This window comes from Colias croceus, chromosome 29, assembly GCF_905220415.1.
Source record: "Colias croceus chromosome 29, ilColCroc2.1".
NCBI lineage: Eukaryota > Metazoa > Arthropoda > Insecta > Lepidoptera > Pieridae > Colias > Colias croceus.
In genome coordinates, this window is record NC_059565.1 from 4,358,249 (window position 1) to 4,380,989 (window position 22,741).

General features: G+C 33.2%; 1 protein-coding gene across 3 annotated transcripts; it reads left to right on the forward strand.

Annotated features, from left to right (window-relative positions):
- The first annotated feature begins 980 nt into the window (after positions 1-980).
- On the forward strand, positions 981-21,866 carry LOC123704459 (putative fatty acyl-CoA reductase CG5065). Of its 3 annotated transcripts, none has more exons than XM_045652849.1 (14): positions 981-1,054; positions 6,005-6,201; positions 6,816-6,973; positions 9,764-9,854; positions 10,556-10,701; positions 11,815-11,924; positions 14,611-14,694; positions 16,222-16,330; positions 17,383-17,459; positions 18,418-18,580; positions 19,077-19,227; positions 20,423-20,529; positions 21,623-21,787; positions 21,840-21,866. In XM_045652849.1, the coding sequence occupies exons 2-13, from the start codon at positions 6,007-6,009 to the stop codon at positions 21,720-21,722; spliced, it is 1,491 nt and encodes a 496-aa protein (XP_045508805.1). In that variant the 5' UTR covers positions 981-1,054; positions 6,005-6,006; the 3' UTR covers positions 21,723-21,787; positions 21,840-21,866. The 3 variants fall into 3 exon arrangements, with proteins under 3 accessions (XP_045508805.1, XP_045508804.1, XP_045508807.1); XM_045652848.1 differs by having other exon boundaries at positions 1,037-1,144; XM_045652851.1 differs by lacking the exons at positions 21,623-21,787; positions 21,840-21,866 and having other exon boundaries at positions 1,037-1,144; positions 20,423-20,533.
- Positions 21,867-22,741: the final 875 nt, after the last annotated feature.

A 22,741-nucleotide genomic window follows, 5' to 3' on the forward strand; every position in this document is an offset into this window, starting at 1 on the left:
AAACTATGAATGTAATATCCTATTTTTAACCGACTTCAAAAAAAGGAGGAGGTTATCAATTCGGCCGGTATGTTTTTTTTTATGTATGTACACCGATTACTCCGAGGTTTCTGAACCGATTTACGTGATTCTTTTTTTGTTCGATGCGGGATGGTGTCGAATTGGTCCCATAAAAATTTTATTCGGATAGGCCCAGTAGTTTTTTATTTTATGAGCATTTTTGTCTGTATTTGTAAATGTTGCAAGTGCAAGTTTGAAGTCGGTTGTTTTTAACGCAGTTATCACTTGTATTATATTAATATTACTTAATATTGTAAAAATAAGATTGCATAGACAGATATTTAGGTGGGTATATGTTGGTATATGTATTACCACCTATAGTAGAGCCCTTGGTAGAGCCATTACATTTGACAGTTCAACAAAATTCAATAACAACGACGACGTAACCTAGTAACGACGACATGAATAATATATTATTTCGTTTTGTTGAAACTGCACATTTGCTTAATTTATTTCAATTACGATTACATAACACTACATAGGTATAAAACAAACTCGTTTTCTCCGTCCCTATGTCCTTTTGTATTCTTAAATCTTTAAAACTACGCAACGGATTTTAATGCGGTTTTTTTAATAGATAGAGTGATTCTAGAGGAAGGTATATAATAGGCATATAATTTATTAGGTTTTAGACAAATCGGGCGAAGCCGCGGGCGGTAAGCTAGTTTAATAACAATAATTCAGGCATATGATTAAAGAAACACTCTAAAGTACAACAACAAAACTGTATTATTAGAAAAGTAAATTATGGATGTCTTGAATTCGTAAATCAACACGAAAATAGATAATTTATTTAAATATATTTTAGATACAAAAAAACAATTATTTCCATACCTATAAGAGCAGGGTTATACGCGGAACGATCATTTCTTACATGTACATACTGGTGGTAACGCTAGATAAAACATATTACAATTATCTAACGAGGTTTTGTATCAAAAAAAATATAGTAGTTCTGTAGTTTGCGGTTAACAGACGTGATTGTGTTTAGCAGGTAAATATTTTTATTGAGTTTGAAAACCATGTGGATTCATTTACTGGTACCGGTGATATTTCAGACGAAATTCGGTATGTAGACAAAAGTGTATGTGTGTGTTTTAAATAATTGGTAGTGTGTGTATGTGTGTGCGTTTTTTGCAAAATATTAGAATGATTGTGCACTCTATAGATTTCAACAATAAGCCACGATTTTATTTGTGAGAAAGGATATAATATTAATGTAGACGTATTGCTATAAAGTAGGTAAAGGGTAAATTTTAAGGGAAATTTAAATTAACACAAATTACAATCTTAATTACAGTCCATAATAGGTACATATGTTTTTAATGTAAGTACTTAAGTAATTCATCACAAGATATATATAAATCATTTTCATCCACTCGTTATTTCAAAAGCTAAAAAGCTTGGCGGCTCTCTACCTAAGTATTTTAAGGCGCTGCTTTAAAATACATGTTTTTAGTTCCTTTTTACACGCTTTATATTAGCTTCACCTGTATGTTTGTTTGTAACCGACTTCTTTGGGCGCGATTTTGACCCACTTTAAACAGCCAGATTTCGTTCAAACTTTGTAGATTTATTGAGGACCGATGACAATACACTAATTTGATAAAATTTTCTATTTTTTATTTCGGTTTTCTATAAAAAGCGTGTTATTTAGTTTTTTTTTAACTATTATTATTCTCTAGAACTAACATTAATTTATAACGGACTAGCTGTTCCGCGCGATTTCACCCCCGTGGCTCCACTCCTGTTGGTCGTAGCCTGATGATATATTATTATCGCTTAAAGCCTTCCTCGATAAATGGGCTATCTAACACTGAAATAATTTTTCCAATTCGACCAGTAGTTCCCGAGATTAGCGCGTTCAAACAAACAAACTCTTCAGCTTTATAATATTAGTATAGAATGGATTATAAGAGTTATATGAATATTTTCGTAACTCACGCGATTTTAACGAATAAATCGCATTTAAAATCCGTTAAAATCTTTAAATGTACTTATAATACCTACTCGCGTTAAATCAAACATAAGCCAATGCCAAATTTAACTTTTCATTTATATATCGGGTAACTTCTGAACCGAAGTTAAATAGAAATGTTTATTTTATACTTTCTACCAACTATTATAGATACCAACATTTTCGAAGTCGATTAAATTCGATGTACTTATCTTAAAATTTAAACTACAACATCTAGATAGGTACCTACCTACTTATTTTGATTCAAACACTAAAGTTTGAGGTCTAGACCAACATAATAATAGCGATGTTATTAGGTATATTTGTTTTGTGTGTTGTTTTATATTCATAGAAATGTGTTTTATTTTAAACCAATAAGTACCTAATTAAAAACTTCGTCTGCTCTCATTTCTCAAATGAATTTTTAGTCATATATTTTTTTAAAATAATTTTTATTAATTTTTATTAATTATTATTAATTGATGTTCGCTTCCTTCTGCTGCGTAAAAAAAATTCCATTCCAACGAGTTAGTTATCTTCTAATAAGCGATTATCTGTAGGTACTTATGAAAATATACGTGTTTTCAAAAAACCCTCTTAAAATTTATAATCTATACTATACTTAATATTATAAAGCTGAAGAGTTTGTTTGTTTGTTTGAACACGATAATCTCGGGAACTACTGGTCCGATTTTAAAAATTCTTTCGGTGTTAGATAGCCCATTTATCGATGAAGGCTATAGGCTATATTATATCATCACGCTAAGACGTTGGTCTTAGCGTGAGGAGCGGAGCAATGTGGGTGAAATCGCGAGGCACAGCTAATATGTAGGGTATAGGCTGAAACTTTCATTAGGTTCCCAAAGGCGAATCAATATAAAACTTTTATAAGTGCAGATATTTTTCATCACAATTTTTTATAAAAAATATAGATCGCTGCTTTAGCGATAAATTATTTTATTAAGTTAAATCAAATTTATTCGGTATGTCTAGTTGAGTGTACAAAATATAAAAGTATTAATTTAAATTTCATACCTAGTTAACGCCAAATCATGAACAAAGTTCATGACAAGGTAATATTTTAAAATTCCTAAAATACGTCAATAGATAATTGATTTATAATCATTGTTAATTAACTAAACATTGAATGCGTAAATTTTACTGTTGACAATTTTTACCGATTTCTTCAAAATTTTAATTTCTTGAAACTTTTTTAGGCGTCTTGAGGATAAATATATTCGTAAGTTTACAGTTACATCGACGTCATTCCAAGTTTATATGTTTATTTGTGAGAAATTATGACATCCTTATTTTCTTTACTAGCTTACGCCCGCGACTCCGTCCGCGCGGATGTCAGTCTATAAAACTGAAAAATTAAGATTTTTTCTAAGTATTTTTCCAGGATAAAAAGTATCCCATTTTATGCCCAGGATAATAAGTTTCATCGAAATCGAACCATTAGTTTTTACGTGATGCGGCTGATGCCTGAACAATGAGCATACTGACAGACAAAAATTTTTTTAATCACATATTTAAGTTTGGTATCGATCCAGTAACACCCCCTGCTATTTATTTTTTCAATATTTTCAAGGTCCGCCCCGGCTTCGCCTTTGGTACATATTTCGCAATAAAAGGCTACCTTTTGTTACGAACCATTACCATGTTCTTTCTCAGGGTCTAAAGATTGTCTGTGCCAGATTTCATCAAAATCGGTCCAGTAGTTTATGCGTGAAAACCATACATACAAACCTTTCCTCTTTAAATATTAGTATAGATGACCTTAGATATAAGTAGGATAGGATAGGTTTCGTTACAGAACCCTAAAAGCAGCAATTACCTTGAAAGTTGCATAAATTATACAACTATTGTCATATTTTCGACACTAAATTGTAATGTTAATTATTTCGCTAATTAATACCTAATGGCATTGAATAAATTGCACTGAATAATTTGACTTTGACTGCGAAATGATTTCACATAGTCAGATAATCAAGGAGTCAATTAATAAATTTTCTTAAAAAACAACACAGTTTATAATTTTATACGTAGGTATCTTTAAAATTATCAGAACAAATTTATATGGCAACAAATAAAAGAAAAAAAATAAAAATCGTTTATTTACTTCAGAACACAACAGATAAAGGAAAACATCACGGAAACCGGTATGAAGTTTTTATTAAGCGTCAATCAAATACCGTATGTAAAGCCCATAACACGCACTACATAACAAAAAATAACACATTTATGATTCGTAAAATTATACACAAAAAAACAATAAACTTTTTGAATACCCAGTTATAACGCAATCGTTTCCTTACGACGATGATACAGAACATTATGCTAATTGGCTAACAAATTACTTTTTTCAACGATCACACTAATTATGAAATATACGTCATTATTTCTTTTTTTTTTCATGGCAACTCACTATTGTAATAAAATTGACATTCTCCTATAACAACAACGCAAGGTTCAATTCGACTTTTAAATGCTCAGAGCAATAAGTTTAAATGTGACAAAAAACGCGGGAAACGAAAAAAGTTATTTTTTCTTTTTTTTTCTTCAATTCATTCAAAGTGCCAGGTCGTAATGATAGTGCGGTTTTTTTGTACCTATTATCTGTTAATTTGACCTGTATTAATAATACTTTTACTATTAGTTTGGGAAATATCGTAAAATAACGAAGTCGTTTAGACATCATAACAACTTAAACTACTTATAATTGGACCGATTAATATAGATTAATTAAAATCAGACATCCTTGAATTATATAAGTTTTTGCCTAAAACTGGTAGTTATAGGTACTAACTACTTATTTATTTACTTACTTAAAATATTTTATGAAAACTTTAGTACATTGAACACTGGATTCAGTAAAACTGAACTAAGAATAATAATCCATACTTAATATTATAAATGCGAAAGTAACTCTGTCTGTCTGTCTGTTACCTACTTAATCACGCCTAAACTACTGAACCAATTTGCATGAAATTTGGTATGGAGATATGTATTAAGATACCCGAGAAAGGACACAGGCTACCTTTTATTGCGAAATATGTACCACGGGCAAAGCCGGGGCGGACCTCTAGTAATAAATAAACACAATTATCTATCAACGCGCAGCCCTAATTAGGTACTGGACCGATCGAACTGAAATTTGTCACGCAGCTAGGCTACTTATGTCGTGTTGTAAAAGTTTCTGTTTGAAATAAATACTATATACTTATAATATACAAAATAGGTTTCCGCCTGCGGCTTCGCCCGCGCAGTCAAAGAAAAACCCGCATAGTTCCTGTTCCCGTGACATTTCCGGGATTCCGTAATTTTCCCGGGATAAAATGTCCTTTCTCGAGTATCAAAATATCTCCATACCAAATTTCATGAAAATTGGTTCAGTAGTTTAGGCGTTATTGAGTCATCAGACAGACAGACAGAGTTACATTCGCATTTATAATATTAAGTATGGATGAATAAGTAACTTACTTACCCTCAAACTTCTAATTTTTACTAACTTACCCTGTAATATTACCTTCTTCCCGAATATAAAATTGTAGCATTATTAACTGGTGTCTTGCCGACAGCCGCCATTTGCATTATTATGTCATGTTTTATTAAAATGTTCTGTGTGAAATAAAGGATATAATTATAAAGAAACGCATGTCAGAAGTGAAACTTCTTTGGCAAAATTCAAAGATAGCAAAATCGTCGCCTTACTACATGAGGTGATGATATTGCCATGACGCGGCCTTGAAATTTTACTCTCAAAGCGCCTAAAGAAGTTTCACTTCAAAATAAATAACTGACAACCCACTAACATCAACTTTTTTACTCACTTACCCTTTACCATGTGATTTTACCAACTTACCGTCAAATTTCTTACTTACACTTACCATTAAGCATCGTAATTTTAACTCACTTACTTCGTAATTTTTGCTCACTTACTTCGTAATTTTTACTCACTTACTTCGAAATTTGACTATCTTTCAGACATGGCGTCAGTCAGAGTAGCAGACTACTACGCTGGCAAGGCGGTATTCGTCACGGGGGGCACGGGGTTTATGGGTAAAGTTCTGGTGGAGAAGCTTTTGAGGTGCTGTCCTGATGTTAAGGTTATATACCTGCTAATGCGGCCGAAGAGGGGATTGGGCGTCAATAGTAGATTGCAGGAGTATATTAATGGAAAGGTAAGGAAAGTATTTAATCGGGTTAGATAAATTTTAGAGCATTTAACAGAACCAAATTTAATGCTTTAGTTTGTAGTTATGTAAATGAACAAAACTTAACAAAACTATTAAAGCAATTTTGACAATTTCTTATTTATTAAAAAACTACTTACTTGTATACCTGTATCACACAGGTTTTTTTTATAAGAGAACCCTTCTAGTCAATATTTTATATACTCGTAACTGTAAACTGTGTTTATAAATATTAGAATTTGATCATTTTTCAAGAATAGACAAAATTCGATCACTCGAATGGATTCGAACATGCGTCTACCTTACCGTGCTGACAGCCACCGATAGGCCCTCCAAAATGTTCATATCCATACTAATATTATAAAATAATAAAAATATGCGAAAGTAACTCTGTCTGTCTGTCTGTTACTCAATCACGCCTTAACTACTAACTAAGGACATAGGATAGGTTTTATCCCGAAAATCCCACAGGAACGGGAATTATGCGGGTTTTTCTTTCTTCTGCGCGGGCGATGCCGCGGGTGGAAAGCTAGTATGTCATATATTAAATACTTTTTTTGGTTGTTTTATTGAACCTAATATAAACAATAATAACATTATAGGTGTTCGACAAACTGCGAGAGGTATCCCCAAAAGCGTTCGACAAGTTACGTCCAGTGGCCGGTGACATAGAATCTCAAGATCTTGGCATTTCACCGCACGATAGAGAAGAATTACATAGAGAATGCCAAATTGTGTTTCACATAGCGGCCAGTGTGAGGTACTATTTGTATCCTATTCTACTAATACTACTTAATATTATAAATGAGAAAGTTTGCAAATAACCTCATAGGAGGCCCGAGTCGCAGCAGTGCGGTAACGTATATGGGCTGATGATGATGATGATGATGATGAAAATTTGTGATGATGGATATATGTTTGTTAATTGTTACTCTTTCACGAAATAACTACCAAGTGGATTTTAGATAAAACTTTAGATTAATTTAGGTTATCATCATATCATCATCAGAATATGTTATAACACATGAGTTATACAAAATACTTGATTTTGCCCGCGGGTTCAGCCGCACAGCCTATTATATTATCTGCGAACATACTTATAATGTACAAAAAATACTTCACAAACACGTTCAAAAATTGTCCAAAGCAAAACTCTGCTTACGCGTCTATTTGGCAGGGTTTTTTAACAAGCGAATGGCTAATCATACTTCTAACATAGCTTTATATTATCTGTGGTATTGTATTATATTAGTGTGTGGTAATATCTGTGATCATTGCAATGCATTGTACAATGAACAACTACTTAGACCCACAATCACGTTCAAAAATTGTCCAAAGCAAATCTCTACCTACGCGTATGACAGACTTACTTTTCAAGTACACCATATACTTCGACTTCGAACATTACTGCCATAAGATAAGGTGTTAATTTCAATGAATATATTTATACAACACAGATGCGATATTTTAGATCTTTTAATAGGCGATTGTGAGTCTGTTTATAGAATGTCTATGGTACTAATGATAGAGATAAAAATTAAATCTTGCGAATCGTGTAACATAAACCAATTAATATTCACTATGGTTCGAGGCTTTTTTTCATTGGTATAACCAAACTAAAACGCGTCATGAGCGTTTTCATTAGCCCGTTTTTTTTACTTTGACCTTAGCGCACTAATTTTTGACGCAACGCAAAAACTTTTTTTCGCTCAACTTTCTGTCTTTAAGCGTAACTCATGTTGAAAAAAATAACAAAAAAGAAATCAAATCTTAATTTTTAGAAGATAAAAAATACACAGTCCGTAGTGTTTGTTAAAATTATTTTTTATTTTTATTTTAAATTACATTATTACACAGAGTAGACAAAAAAAAGATGCGTCAAAAACATAATTTATTTTTAAGTTGTATCAAGTATGTTACCTTGTTGTTAACATAATTGTACTTTGAACGGAGTTTATAATTTTTGTGTATCCACACTTTTTGCGATGTTAGTATTATTTACAATTTACATAATAACTGTACCGGCAAATGTTTTTCTACCAGAACACCCTTAGAGCTAGCGCGCAAGAGAAACTTTTGCCTCCGCAACTATTTAGTCTCTCCCATCAACTCTATGGGGAGTTGCATCGCTACGTGCGCGCACTTTCTTACTAGCCCATAGAGTTGATGGGAGAGACTAAATAGTTGCGGAGACAAAAGTTGCTCTTGCGCGCTATCTCTAACTGTACCGGCAAATGTTTTTCTACCAGAACACCCTAGAGCTAGCGCGCAAGTGCAACTTTTGTCTCCGCAACTATTTAGTCTCTCCCATCAACTCTATGGGGAGTTGCGTCGGTACGTGCGCGCACTTTCTTACTACCCCATAGAGTTGATGGGAGAGACTAAATAGTTGCAGAGACAAAAGTTGCTCTTGCGCGCTATCTCTCTACGTCAAGATCCGTATTAGAAAAATGTAGAAAATAATCATATTTCAATTAAACTATTTTTCTTATCCGCCTCTCTGCGGTAATTCCAACATACATTCTTATGTATGTACTCATGAATTTATAATGTTGTTCATAAAAATTCTCGGGGTAATGGAAAAAGAGCTCCGTTTTGGATGTAATTTAAAAAAAAATGAAATGGAAAATCTAGTCTGAAACATGGGAAAAATTGTTTTTTCGAATGTATCAGTTTTAGTTTTTACGAGGCTAAAACATCAGTTATATGTTATTGCTTATATTAGCTTACTTATAATATAAATAATTTATGAAAATATTATACATTTTCAAAATAGGCCACTTTAAGTAATAAAACGAATATTCTAAGTTGTTATATATGCAACTAAGATGAATAATAAATAATAATAATAAATAAAATCTTTATTTGAATTCATACATAAGTTTGTCATATTGGATTGGGGTTCAGGCCCCCTTACTAGGTATAACCTGTATTAAGGGGACCTGTTCCTTCCCTAGTATTGATCCCTTGCATGAATTAAAACATAAATTTAAGAACTTAGATTACAAAATAAAGTACAGATGGAGCATGACAACCAATTAATATTCACTATGGTTCGAGGCTTTTTTTCATTGGTATAACCAAACTAAAACGCGAGATGACGATTCGAAAGTGCTACTTAAAGTAGCCTAATTGAATAAATAAATGTTTGAGTTTGAGTTTGAAGTAGCGGTCCGCCCCGGCTTCGACCGTGGTACATATTTACGCTTTCTCTACATAAGAACCATCCTTGGACTTCCACAAACATTAAAAAAAAGAATTATCGAAATCGGTTCAGCCGTTCACGCGTGATGCCGTGACAACGCGGAACGGGTTTCATTTATATATATATAGATTATACTAGCTTTCCACCCGCGGCATCGCCCGTGCAGTCAAAGAAAAACCCGTCCCTATATCCTTTCTCGGGTATCAAAATATCTCTATACCAAATTTCATGCAAATTGGTTCAGTAGTTAAGGCGTGATAGATTAACAGACAGACAGACAGAGTTACTTTCGCATTTATAATATTAAGTAGTATGGTTTATGTACAAAATATATATTTTTTTCAGATTTGATACGTTTATACGAGATGCCGTCAATCTAAATATAGCTGGAACACAGAGAACCTTGCAGCTCGCTGAAGGGATGAAAAAACTAGAGGTATTTTTTACTATAATACTAGTTATTAAGTACTTATCTATACTAATATTATAAAACTGAAGAGTTTGTTTGTTTGTTTGAACGCGCTAATCTCAGGAACTACTGGTCCGATTTAAAAAATTCTTTCGGTGTTAGATAGCTCATTTATCGAGGAAGGCTATATGTATATATCATCACGCTACGAAAACAGGACCGGGGCCACGGGGGTGAAACCGCGCAGAGCAGCTAGTTTTTGATAAAACTGATATTTTTTTATTAGCGAATTCGCGGGTTAAATTGAAACTGAACTAAGGCATGAATTAATTTATAGTATTCATCGACAGAAAATCCAGAAAATATGATCTTTTTAACCGACTTCAAAAAAAAGGAGGAGGTTATCAATTCGGCCGGTATATTTTTTTTTTTTTTTTATGTATGTACACCGATTACTCCGATTTACGTGATTCTTTTTTTGTTCGATGCGGGATGGTGTCGAATTGGTCCCATAAAAATTTTATTCGGATAGGCCCAGTAGTTTTTATTTTATGAGCATTTTTGTCTGTAGGTATTTGTAAATTTTGCAAGTGCAAGTTTGAAGTCGGTTGTTTTTAACGCAGTTATCACTTGTTTGTATTTGATTTTTTTTTTCTATTTTTCTTCGAGTTAAGAAATCGTTTCATATTACAGAAAAAAAAAACGTATATTTTGTTTTGTTTTTCTAGGTGTTCCTCCACACATCGACATCTTACTGTCGATCTGATATAGAAATTTTGGAAGAAAAGCTATATCCTGCCAAACACGATCCGCTCAAATTGATGGATTGTATCAAGTGGATGGATGATGACCTACTCATGCATATGCAGCCTAAGTGAGTTCATACAAATATTTTTTGGGTGATTTTTTTTGTATTCAGTTTGAGGAAGTAGTTGCCGCATTAATACTCATATTTCTACACTAATATTATAAAGAGGAAAACTTTGTTTGTTTGTTTGATTGTAATGAATAGGTTCATAAACTACCTACTGGACGGACTTTGATGAAATTTGGCACAGACAATCTTTAGACCCTGAGAAAGAACATAGGCTACCTTTTATTGCGAAATATGTACCACGGGCGAAGCCGGGGCGGACCGCTAGTGTTCAATTATATTATAGAATAGTTAGTATAGAAGGTACAATTTAGCAGTCCATTCATGGGCAATTAAAACTCTGCCTACGCGTGTATTGGGCAGAGTTTTTTAAAGTTGTCATAAACAAGGCTGAAAATTCTGATATAATAAACTAGTTTTCCGCCCGCGGCTTCGCCTGAGCACTCAAAGAAAAACCCGCATAGTACCCATTCCCGGGGGATTTCCGGGATAAAACCTATCCTATATCCCGGAGTAAAAAGTAGCCTGTCCTTTTTCGGGTATCAAAAAATATTCTCTATACCATATTTAATGCAAATTGGTTTGAGTAACAGACAGACAGAGTTACTTTGGCATTTATATTCTTTCTTCATATACATATACTAGCTGCTCCGCGCGGTTTCACCCCCGTGGCTCCACTCCTGTTGCCCGTAGCGTAATGAAATATAGCCTATAACCTTCCTCGATAAATGAATGGGCTATCTAACACCGAAAGAATTTTTCAAATCGGACCAGTAGTTCCCGAGATTAGCGCGTTCAAACAAACAAACAAACAAACAAACAAACATACAAAAAATGTTGTGTGGTTTTATGAAACCACGGTAAAAGTGAAACTGTTCGAACGGTTCCGAACAATGCTTTGTGTAGCGCATGTCGCGTGCCGAGTAGGTATACCTACTCGGCAGCCGCGATACACGCGACATGCGCTACACAGACCAAAAAGTTTGAGACGATGTAATAAAAGTTTCACTTTAATAAACAAACTCTTCAGCTTTATAATATTAGTATAGATGAAATTTGTTGAACCTGATATAATTCTTGAAGCCGGTTAAAAATATAAAATTATATTTTCAGATTAATATACCCAGAGCCAAATACATACGGTTACACGAAATGTTTAACTGAACAACTGGTTGCGGGTTATAATGGCAAGTTCCCGATTGTGCTGGCAAGGCCTTCTATTGGTACGTATCGAAATAATCCAAATTTTAAGTGGTAATCTACTAAGTATATAAAAATAATTAGTCGGGTTTTCCTTCCTGACGCTATAACTCCAGAATGCACGAACCGATTTCCACGGTTTTGCATTCGTTGGAAAGGTCTCGGGCTCCGTGAGGTTTATAACAAGAAAAGGTGTCTCTGGTGGCGAAACGGAGTTCGCCCGGTTTGCTAGTAACTTATAGGTATAACCAGTGCCGGATTAGCCACGTAGCAAGAGTAGCAAATGCTACGGGCCCCGCGAATCGGGGGGCCCCGCGGTCTAATACCTGTCTGACCGTAAAAAAATATCAATTTATAATACACGTACCGTAAAAAAATACACGTACCTACCACGAGAAACGTTGGTATCAAAATCTACGACAATAATTTAAAATTTTACCACGTTTCTACAATTGAGCGCTGGCTACACCAAAAGTTGTGTTGTACTGCTTGCACTGCGCTACACGCAAGTTGGTAGCACGGCAAAACTAACAGGGGAATCCCCTGATATTGTCATCGAACGAACTAGTCGTAACAACCCGATCAAATAAAATAGGATTCTACCGACTATCAAACCTTAGATTACAAAATAAAAGGCAGATGGAGCATGACAATCATCCATCGCCCTTGTCAAAGAAAATACGAAATCAATGACGAATACGAACCTCCGCCAGTGCTATAGCGATTATAGTGTCATGCAATACGTCTAAAAAGGGGTTTGCTATTTTAGTAAAAAAATGCTGTCTTGTGATATTAAAACGCTGTAAAATGTATTCCCGAAAACAAACAAAAAGATCGTTTTACAGGTTCTCTGTAGATTATTTGGCTTATTTCATTTTGTATATACAAATAATAATAATTATTTTCCTTCGTTATTCGTATATGTAAAATAATTTTACATATACGAATAACGAGGAAAGAGGAATACAAAACTTCAACGTATGCTGCCAGTATTTTGAAAATGAATTTGCCATTTTTATGGGTAAAACGGTAAAATGGTTAAAAGATAGTAGTGCTGTTGGATTTGTTGGATTTTTCGATCGTGAATGTGATTATTTTTATAGTGCAATAAAGGTTCATGATCATTATAAGATAATTTTAATAAGCATAATACTTTTATTTTGTTATTTTATATAGCTTAAAAACGTCAGAGTCGTTTTCGCCCGCGATTTAATTCAGTTGAACTCCGTGATGGATATGACAAAATTATTATTATTCAGGAATTATATTTATTTATTATCCAGTAAAGCAGCTGACTATGTCGTAAGGTGTCACTGAAAATCAGTGTTAAGGTATTATGCCTCAAGTATCCTGAGTGGCTTCCTTTTTTAGCGCAAGCAACCATACATAAATTTATGTTTTCTATTACCTGTATTCATAATTTTCAATGCTATTGTTATGTGTTTGTGTGTATTGGAATAAATGATTTCTTCCTTCTTTCTTTCTAAAAATAAAATGTCCCGTGTTCTAGACTAAAAACTACCGCTATCCGCATTTATACAGGATTACTTGTAAAACACCAGCAACCTCGCAGGACAAGATAGCTAACATCATATGTAACAACATTTTGTTCTACGACTTTTGGCATAACGCAATAAATTATTTTTAAATGATTTTTTAAACTTTTATTGTACCTTCCTAACATTTGTAAGTCTATGTTCTATTCATTATCGGATGGACGACGCGACGTTCCCTTCCCCCTCTCGTTCGCTTCTTGTTTACGTAATTTTTGTGAGGCGTTAGAGTTTATAATATTCAAACGGAAAATTAAATGAATATTAATTTTTGTATGAAAATAAAATCTAACAAATTATCAAAAGTCGTAGAACAAATGTTGTTGCTCATAATGTTAGCCATCATGTCCTGCGAGGTTGCCGGTGTTTTACAAGTAACCCTGTATATTTTGAAAATAAAAAATAATATAGGTAATCATTGTAATTTAGAAACATTTTGTTATGTGTATCTAATCTGTAATTTATTTAATTAAAAATTTATCGTTTATGTAACAAAATAATTTTTAACATATTATAAAAAATTATCATATACAAATATTTATATTAAAATTAAAATTAAACCCTGACAGCTAATTTATGTAGAACGGCACTAACACCGCCGCTACAGATGATTGCAATGTCACCTCATAAATCAAAATCGGTTCAGCGGTTTATACTGCAGGGCGTGCCAAATAAATATTATACATAGATACACTCGAAAAACATAACCCTCTTTCTTCCGTAGTCGGGGAAAATTTTTCAATATCTGGTAACATAACACCCACACAGAAGCACCGTGTACGTACAGTTTTATTTAATACCCTTTAACTTGAGAAACTATAGGAAACGAAGGGCCTCTTGACAGAATTTGCTACAGGCCCCGCGCTGGCTTAATCCGGCACTGGGTATAACTTTCATGAAAAAGTAATTTTAATAATCTTAGCAACTGAAACTTAGCAATTTACACATTTATGGAATTAAAATCATCTAAAAAATTTTTTCATAATTTCGAAACTACTTAGTTCCTTCAGAATCCGAATTGATAATATTAATCAGAATCTGAAGCCATTTTTTTTTTATATTTTCCACTAATATTAGCTACTATTATGTATTCTATGCTAATATTTCAACATTTTTGAATTTAAATAATAGTTTATTTATTTTTATTATTCCCCAGTGACAGCATCGTTAAAAGAACCCTTTCCGGGATGGATTGACAACTTGAATGGTCCTACTGGAATTATTGTTGGAGCGGGAAAAGGTAATGCTATTAATATTATACTAATATTATATAGGAGAAAGATTGTATGTTTACGTTTGTTACTCCTTCACGTAAAAAATGCTGAACTAATTTTAATCGCGCTTATCTCAGAAAGTACTGGTTCGATTTAAAAAATTATTTCAGTGTTAGATACATACAAGGATACATAGAAATCTAAATAACAAGACACTAGAAGTCGTAAGCGCGCGTGATCTTGTCGCCACTCAGGTGACTTCCAAGCCACCATTGCGTTCGTCGCTGTTCAGTTGCTCTCGAGACGTATGTGTGTAAACATTGTATGTTTCAGCATTTTCCATTGCGGAAATTCTTCCATAAGTTGTAATTAAGTATACTAATAAAGGAATAACAGTTCATCAGTAAGTATTTTTTTTAGAAATAATGCCGATTTTCCTTAAAATTATAGAATATTTACAAGTATTACGAATGTCGCCATTGAAATCTAAATAACAATGAATGACACAGTCGACCGTTCTTATAATCACGTTTAACACAAATATCAACCTTATATCTATGTGTTCAGGTTCAAAGTTATATCTATTGAAAATTAACGCCCTCTGTTGTAGAAAATCCGAATTTTTTCGTATTGGAGCCAAAGAAACAAAACGTATCATGTACCTAGAGATGTCATTCTAAAATAAACCGTAAAATCGTGCGATAAGATACATAGTAAAAAGCTGAATTTAATATTTAAGTTAGTTTTCACTAAAATCAAGCTGTCCAATAAAAGGCATAGTAGGGTAAAACCGCGAGGCACAGCTACTATTAACATAAATGCAAAATTCTGTTTGTCGAACTAAACATGTTTTCACGACTCAACGCAGATCTAGTTTTTCACTGCGCGATATTCAAATAGCGGTGGTTAAGAGGAGGCTCGCTAACATAATTTCTAGCACTGAGAGACCGGTTAGACCGCTACGGTGCTAGACGCTAACACAGCCGTAATAAAGTTGAATATCGCGTGCGCTCTTTGATCGCGTTCGAGCTCGAAACTAAATCTCGTAAGTCTCAATTCTTATTTCGTTTATAACTAAAGTAATAATAATTGATCTAGAGAAAAAATATCTTGGGATTGGATAGTAAACTATATTTTCTTACTGTTAACATTTATTTTAGACATAAAGTCCAAGTAAATCTTTAAAAAAATGTAATAATCCTTAAAAAAGGCATAATTTTTGAATAAAAAATGAATCGAGCGAAAATGTTACAATTACGTAACTGTAATTCACGTAAAATTTAGGGAGCCTCCTCTTAAGGTGACAAATAAGGCTGGTTGCAGAGCTTGACCGACCGTCAGTGCGTACCGTCGGTCCTGACGATACGCATCAATAATTGTATGACTATGAAACTAATACGCATGACAATACGCGTGCGTATGGTCGGTCTAGCTATGAACGGTTTAATGAATTTCCATACATATGACAAGCGCGACTGACGTACGCACTGATGGTCGGTCAAGCTCTGCATCCAGCCTAATAAATAATTATATTTTATAAATAATATTTCCAGGTGTAATCAGAACTATGTACTGTGATGAAACAAGGCGCGCGGACACCGTCCCAGTCGACGTCACTATAAACGCATGCATTCTTCTCGCGTATTTGAACGGCTTGGAACAGTAAGTTATAATCTTTATCAACATCTTCATCTTCATGATTAACAACTTAACAACAATATCTTCTTCATTCTTATTTTTATCTATACTAATATTATAAAGCTGAAGAGTTTGTTTGTTTGAACGCGCTAATCTCAGGAATTACTGGTTTGAAAAATTCTTTCAGTGTTAGGTAGTCCATTTATCGAGGGAGGCTTTAGGCTATATATCATCACGCTAAGAACAACAGCAGTGGAGCAATGCGTGTGAAAGCGCGGAGCACAACTAGTTTATTATTAAAGGTTCATCACCAGTTGTTAAATGTTACATGAGCGTCTTTTGCGTTATACAATTACAATGTTATCATCAACATATTCATCCTCAACAATAGTTTATCATTAATAACGATATTCATCATCATCCTCAAAATCAACATGTTTATCTTCAGGAACAACAACTTGATCAACAATATCATCTTCATTGTCAACAACAATATGTTCATTGTCTTCAGCAACAGCATATTCATCATTATCAGCAATATAATGAATTAATTTATGGAATTAGATTTCTAGAAGCACTTTTGAATCGTCAAAACATAATTTTTAACATTTACCCCCAGTATCTATGGAGAAGAACCGGCAAGAAACTCCGTAGTTGCTCCATTTCATCATCAGACATCATTATCATTGTTAGCAACACCACTACTATAAACGCATAGAAAAAAAATATATGCGTGTACTAGTGTACACACACAAGTGAAACTTCTTTATGACCTTATTTTTCAAAAAAATAATTTACTATATGCAACTTTACAGAAATACGTCGAATCACGCGTGCTAGGGATAAGAAAAAGATGACGCGTAACGGAAAAATGTCGCGCGTAACGAAAAAATGTTACACTAAATTTTTTTCCAACCCCGATAAAGAAGTTTCACTTCAAATATTTTGATTCATTAATTTAATTATTATTAGACCCTGAATTATGAACACAACCCATACTAACAAAGCAAACAAATCATACGAAAACCAGATGATATTAAGGGTACTTTTAAAAAATATATTTATATTTATTTCAGGAAAAAGGACATAGTAGTGTGCAATATAACTCGGTCGGATTGTGATCCGCTCACTTGGGGAGAAGCGTTGGAATATGGTAAGGGATATACAGTCTTTATGTATTAGTCAGTTCTTTAAAGAAATGAATCTTCAATGGCGGCGCTTATCATTCCCTCTCGCTCACACACGGCCGTACGGTATGCAAAAAAAAGGGAAAAATAAAATCACTAAAATGTATTTGATTTTCCCTATAATAGTTTTTATCATATACAATGACAATTATGCATTTGCGAAAGTAAATAATGTTTTATTGGAATTTGACAAAATATGTTCTTTGGGAAAAGTTGTTCAGTTTTATGGGCTTATTACAAGTATTATGGGGATTTTATTACATTCTGTATACGTAAATATGATAATTCATGTAAATACACAAATACAATAACAAAAAAGTTTGTCAACAAACAATTAGAAAAAATTAATAAAATAATTATCAATTTACGTTATTTTTATTTGCTTTTTTTGCTGATCCTACCATCTGTCAAAGTCAGCTTTGGCCGCCATTGAAGATTCGTTTCTTTATTAAACTGCGTAATAGAGCTAGGGCACTTAAGGCCCGTAATTACTAAACCGATCTCAGAATTGAGTGTGCGCTTACGCAAAAATTTGAGCAGCTACGCTATACTATAAACAAAACTTGAGCTGTCACTTGCGTTATCAGCCGAGTTTAGAATTGATTAATAAATATATAGGAATACATGGAAGATGAAAATCCATAGAGGGTTGTCGCGTAATAACCACAGGACAGTAATTCTTTGGCATATTATGTAGTTAGATATAAGTTACATATTATGTAAAATTAAATTGTAAAATTGTATATTTAATTTTAAAAGAGCAACTATGGAGTTTCTTGCCGGTTCTTCTCCATAGATACTGCTTTCCGAATCGGTGGTAAATGTTAAAAAATGTAATGACGATTGAAAAGTGCTTTTATAAGAAGTCTAATTGACTAAATAAATGTTTGAGTTTGAAGCCACAATATGATTTTTGTTCTACAGGTAAAAAAATAATCAACGAATATCCATTCTCAGTAATGCTATGGTACCCTGAGGGATCACCGACCAAGTCGAAAATACAATTCCAAATTGAATCTTTCTTCATACATTTCATACCAGCGTTGTTTATTGATTTACTACTACGAGTCCTGGGGCATAAACCTTTGTAAGTATACCAAATTATATTTTACTAGCTGTGCTGCGCGGTTTCACCCGCGTGGCACCGCTCCTGTTGGTCTTAGCGTGATATATAGACTATAAGCCTTCGTCTATGAATGGGCTATCTAACACCGAAAGAATTATTCAAATCGGACCAGTAGTTCATTCTCTTCCTAAGTTCATTTAATTCACTTCCTAAGGCTGGTTGCAGAGCTTGACCGACCGTCAGTGCGTACCGTCGGTCCTGACGATACGCATCAATAATTTTATGACTATGACACTAATGCGCATGACAATACGCGTGCGTATCGTCTCGATATAGTTCTGTGGTCGGTCTAGCTATGAACGGTTTTATGAATTTCCATACATATGACAAGCACGACTGACGTACGCACTGCAACCAGCCTAAGTTCTCTTTTATGTCGGTCAAGCTCTGCAACCAGCCTAAGTTCTCTTTTATGTTACATTTTTGTTTTTTCTCTTATCTAATCTTTATATTCTAGCCTAGTAAAGCTACAGAAGAGAATCACATTCGGCCTTGAAGTATTAGAACACTATGCGAATAGAACATGGTGTTTCAAGAATGGATACTTCCTCTCTTTGAAAGAGAGGATCTCTAAGGAAGATGACGAAATATTCTTTACGGATATAAAAGTAAGTGTTAAAATTATTGTGGGTTTGCTTTAAATTTTCCAGAAACATAATATAAGCGCTTCACGTCGATTTGCAGAGACATGACCGTGACCATGAAGTGAGATTGTACTGTAATTTTACACACCTGCTCAAAAACTAAACTTATAACGAAAAAAATGTGTGCGTGTACACACGTAAGAAGTGAAACTTCTTTATGACCTTATTTTTCAAAAAATAATTTACTATATGCAACTTTACAGAAATACGTCGAATCACGCGTGGTAGGGATAAGAAAAACATGGCGCGTAACGGAAAAATGTCACGCGTAACGAAAAAGTACACTAAATTTTTTTCCAACCCCGATAAAGAAGTTTCACTTCAATAAACACATAATTCACGTCCGAGAGCTATTAGGGCGCAATCGCAATAGGTACGATATTTTTTAGGATTCGACCTGTGGATTCGACAGACTTCACAAGTTAAATGTAGGTAATAACAGCTGTAGGTAAAAGTGATTCGATACGAATACCCTAAAACGGGCATTTTAGGGTATTTTTCCACTAGAGATAGTATCGCTTAAAACGCCTAAATCAATCTATATGATTGGTACTTTACAAACACATCACTCGCTACGCATCCCTCGCACATTTTAAAGTTATTTTATAGGATTCGATAGCTCATTAAGTTAAATGATAATTATAATTTATAAACTGGACTTGTTCAAAAAAAAAGTGAATAGGCACTTATTAGGTCAGTATGCTCCATCCTAGACCTCGCTTATTGCTTTCCATCAGGCGAAGCGATGGTCAAATGCCTGCCTAATCCCGAATAAAAAAAATGAACAAAACAAAAATTTTACATTACTACAAGACTAAAATAAACGAAATAAACTGTTAATTTCCAATAATAATATAAAAATGACTAACCCCAATAATACTTCAAATACGCGTGCGTACGTGCGTCCGGTATGACAGTGCGACGATCACTGACTTCAAACCAGCCGTTGTTTATTCTTTGGAGGCAAATATCCAACTACCTTCACACACAAAGCTTATAAATATTCAACAAATAAATACATAAATTGTTGTAATTGCAAGATTCTAATTTTAATCTTTGTTTACGTTTTCACTTGTATTCACGTTTATACTTGTTTTCACTAACTATGATGTTTATATAATTAGTAATTAATAATAATAATATTGTCATTATTTTACAGAATATGAACTGGCCGAACTACTTGAAGAATTACATATTAGGGGCAAGAGAAATCTGCTTGAAGGACGACTTTTCCACTCTGCCCAGAGCGAGGAGATTAAACAACCAGTAAGTATACATTGACGTAAATCTATACTAATATTCTAAAGAGGAAAGGTTTGTATGTATGTATGGTTTTCACGCATAAACTACTGGACCGATTTTGATGAAATTTGGCACTGACAATCTTTAGACCATGAAAAAGAACTTAGGCTACCTTTTATTGCGAAATATGTACCAAGGGCGAAGCCGGGGCGGACCGCTAGTTATATTATAAGTAACTAGATTTCTTCTCGCGGCTTCGCCCGCGTTTTCAAAGAAAATCCCGCATAGGTAACTAGTTCCCGTTCATCTTGTGGGATTTCTGGGATAAAAAGTAACCTAGTTATGTCTTATTCTGGGTCTTCAGCTAACTACGTATACCAAATTTCATTTTTTACACATCCATCCATCCATCTATCCTCACAAACTTTCGCTACTAATGAAATTATTGAATTTTGAACGAAATCTGTCCGTTTAAATTGAAAATCATTTAATTAACATAGTGTAGATGTTTATTGTAGACAGTATGTTATAACTATGATTTTAACTCAACGAGAACTCACTCATAAAGCTACTTAACTCCACATAAGTTATACCCTTCATTGCATTAAAATTTAAAATCACTCAAATATTATGTGTATGAATACTGAAAATACTTACCTTCAGACTGTCCCCTGCCGTACCTACTTCACAACATTGCACTATGATCATAATTAATAAATTTTATTATTATAAGCATGAAATTAACGAAAATACATAAACGTTTTATACCAAAATCTTGTTAAAATTGTAATTCAATCACACAAGAATCTCTCATTAGCTCTTGTCTAGTTATCTGACCAATTTTTAGTAGCCATAAATAGGTACCAAAACAACTAAAACAAAGTTAAAACATTATGATTAAAAGGCGGGAAAAATTTGTCTGTACGAAAAAAAAACAACGCTCTACGGCTCTATGACTAAAGTTGTCTAATTTTTCCAATTTTTCACGTGTTTTTCACTGACTGAACTCAAACTGAACTGAATAATGAATATAAAATTTTGACCATAGTACCTAGGCTAGACAAAAAATTGCACTCAGAATAACTTTATTAATTAATTTATTTTTTATTGCTTACAGATTAAAAATTGCGCACTACACGATCAAGACTCTGCTTTATATATTTCTTTTTTACTCAATTTATTATCTGTATAAAGTTATGTTTAAAGTTTACGCTTAGAAATACTTTATTGTAAAAATAATATAAAATAGTTTTAAGCTTGAATGAGACCAACTTGTTTTTAATTTTTTATTTTCACACTATTTTTAAAACAAAATAATATTATAACATTCATATTTTCAGTTCCATCAATACCAATTTATCGGATTCAATTAATGTTATGTAATTATTTAAAAACTTATTTAGTATATTGTAAGACGGCTAGGAATTATGTAAATACGTAGATGTATTATATTTTGACAAATAAAGTGTTTTACCTAGTATATCTGTTTTTATTTATTTTATCCTTGATTTTATCCCATTTTATCCCCTTCATTGAAATATGGTTGTTTTTCATAATCTTGTTCATAATATACCTATATCCTAAGCCTATATCATACTCAGTTTTATTAACATGTCAAAATCTATCTACCGTTTCTAGACCGTTCCATAACTCAGAGCAATAAACATAATATAATAATATATTATGTATTAAGGGCGCGTTCTCACTTTGTCGTAACGACAGAATATAATCATGCAGTTTTTTTAATATCGCATTCATTTAAATCCAAGAAACAATAAAATGTTTCTATGGTAATGTTATTTCTACATCTATGGGTACAAGATCTATAGATAAAATATGTGACGACAAGCAATCCGAGTATGGTCAATAATGGAAATAGTTAGAGACGACAGTCACCAAATGATTAATTTATCGCTACGATATAGTGAGAACTTAGAGTGAGAACGTGCACTTAGCCAACAATCTAATAATATAAAAAATAAGTTGTTAAAATAATTAAAACTCACTAAAAATTATGAAATTAAGTACATAATATAATTACTTACTACAGACAAGATTTCACAAAAAAAATACTCTTGGTGCGACTTTTTTTTATTTACTATCTTTATAATATAAAGTAAATCATTTTTATCATTTCAATTAAAAGTAGAAATTTTTAAAGAAATAGATTAAATATAAAAATCACATTTTTTTGTCATTAATCTATTTAATTAATTTTCAAAGTTACCCAAAGTTG

Coding starts and splice junctions, on each gene's coding strand:
- LOC123704459 (XM_045652849.1), top strand. CDS start 6,007: ATGGCGTCAGTCAGAGTAGCAGACTACTACGCTGGCAAGGCGGTATTC. Junction 6,202..6,815: donor AGGAGTATATTAATGGAAAG/GTAAGGAAAGTA, acceptor ATAACATTATAG/GTGTTCGACAAACTGCGAGA. Junction 11,925..14,610: donor GCTGGCAAGGCCTTCTATTG/GTACGTATCGAA, acceptor ATTATTCCCCAG/TGACAGCATCGTTAAAAGAA.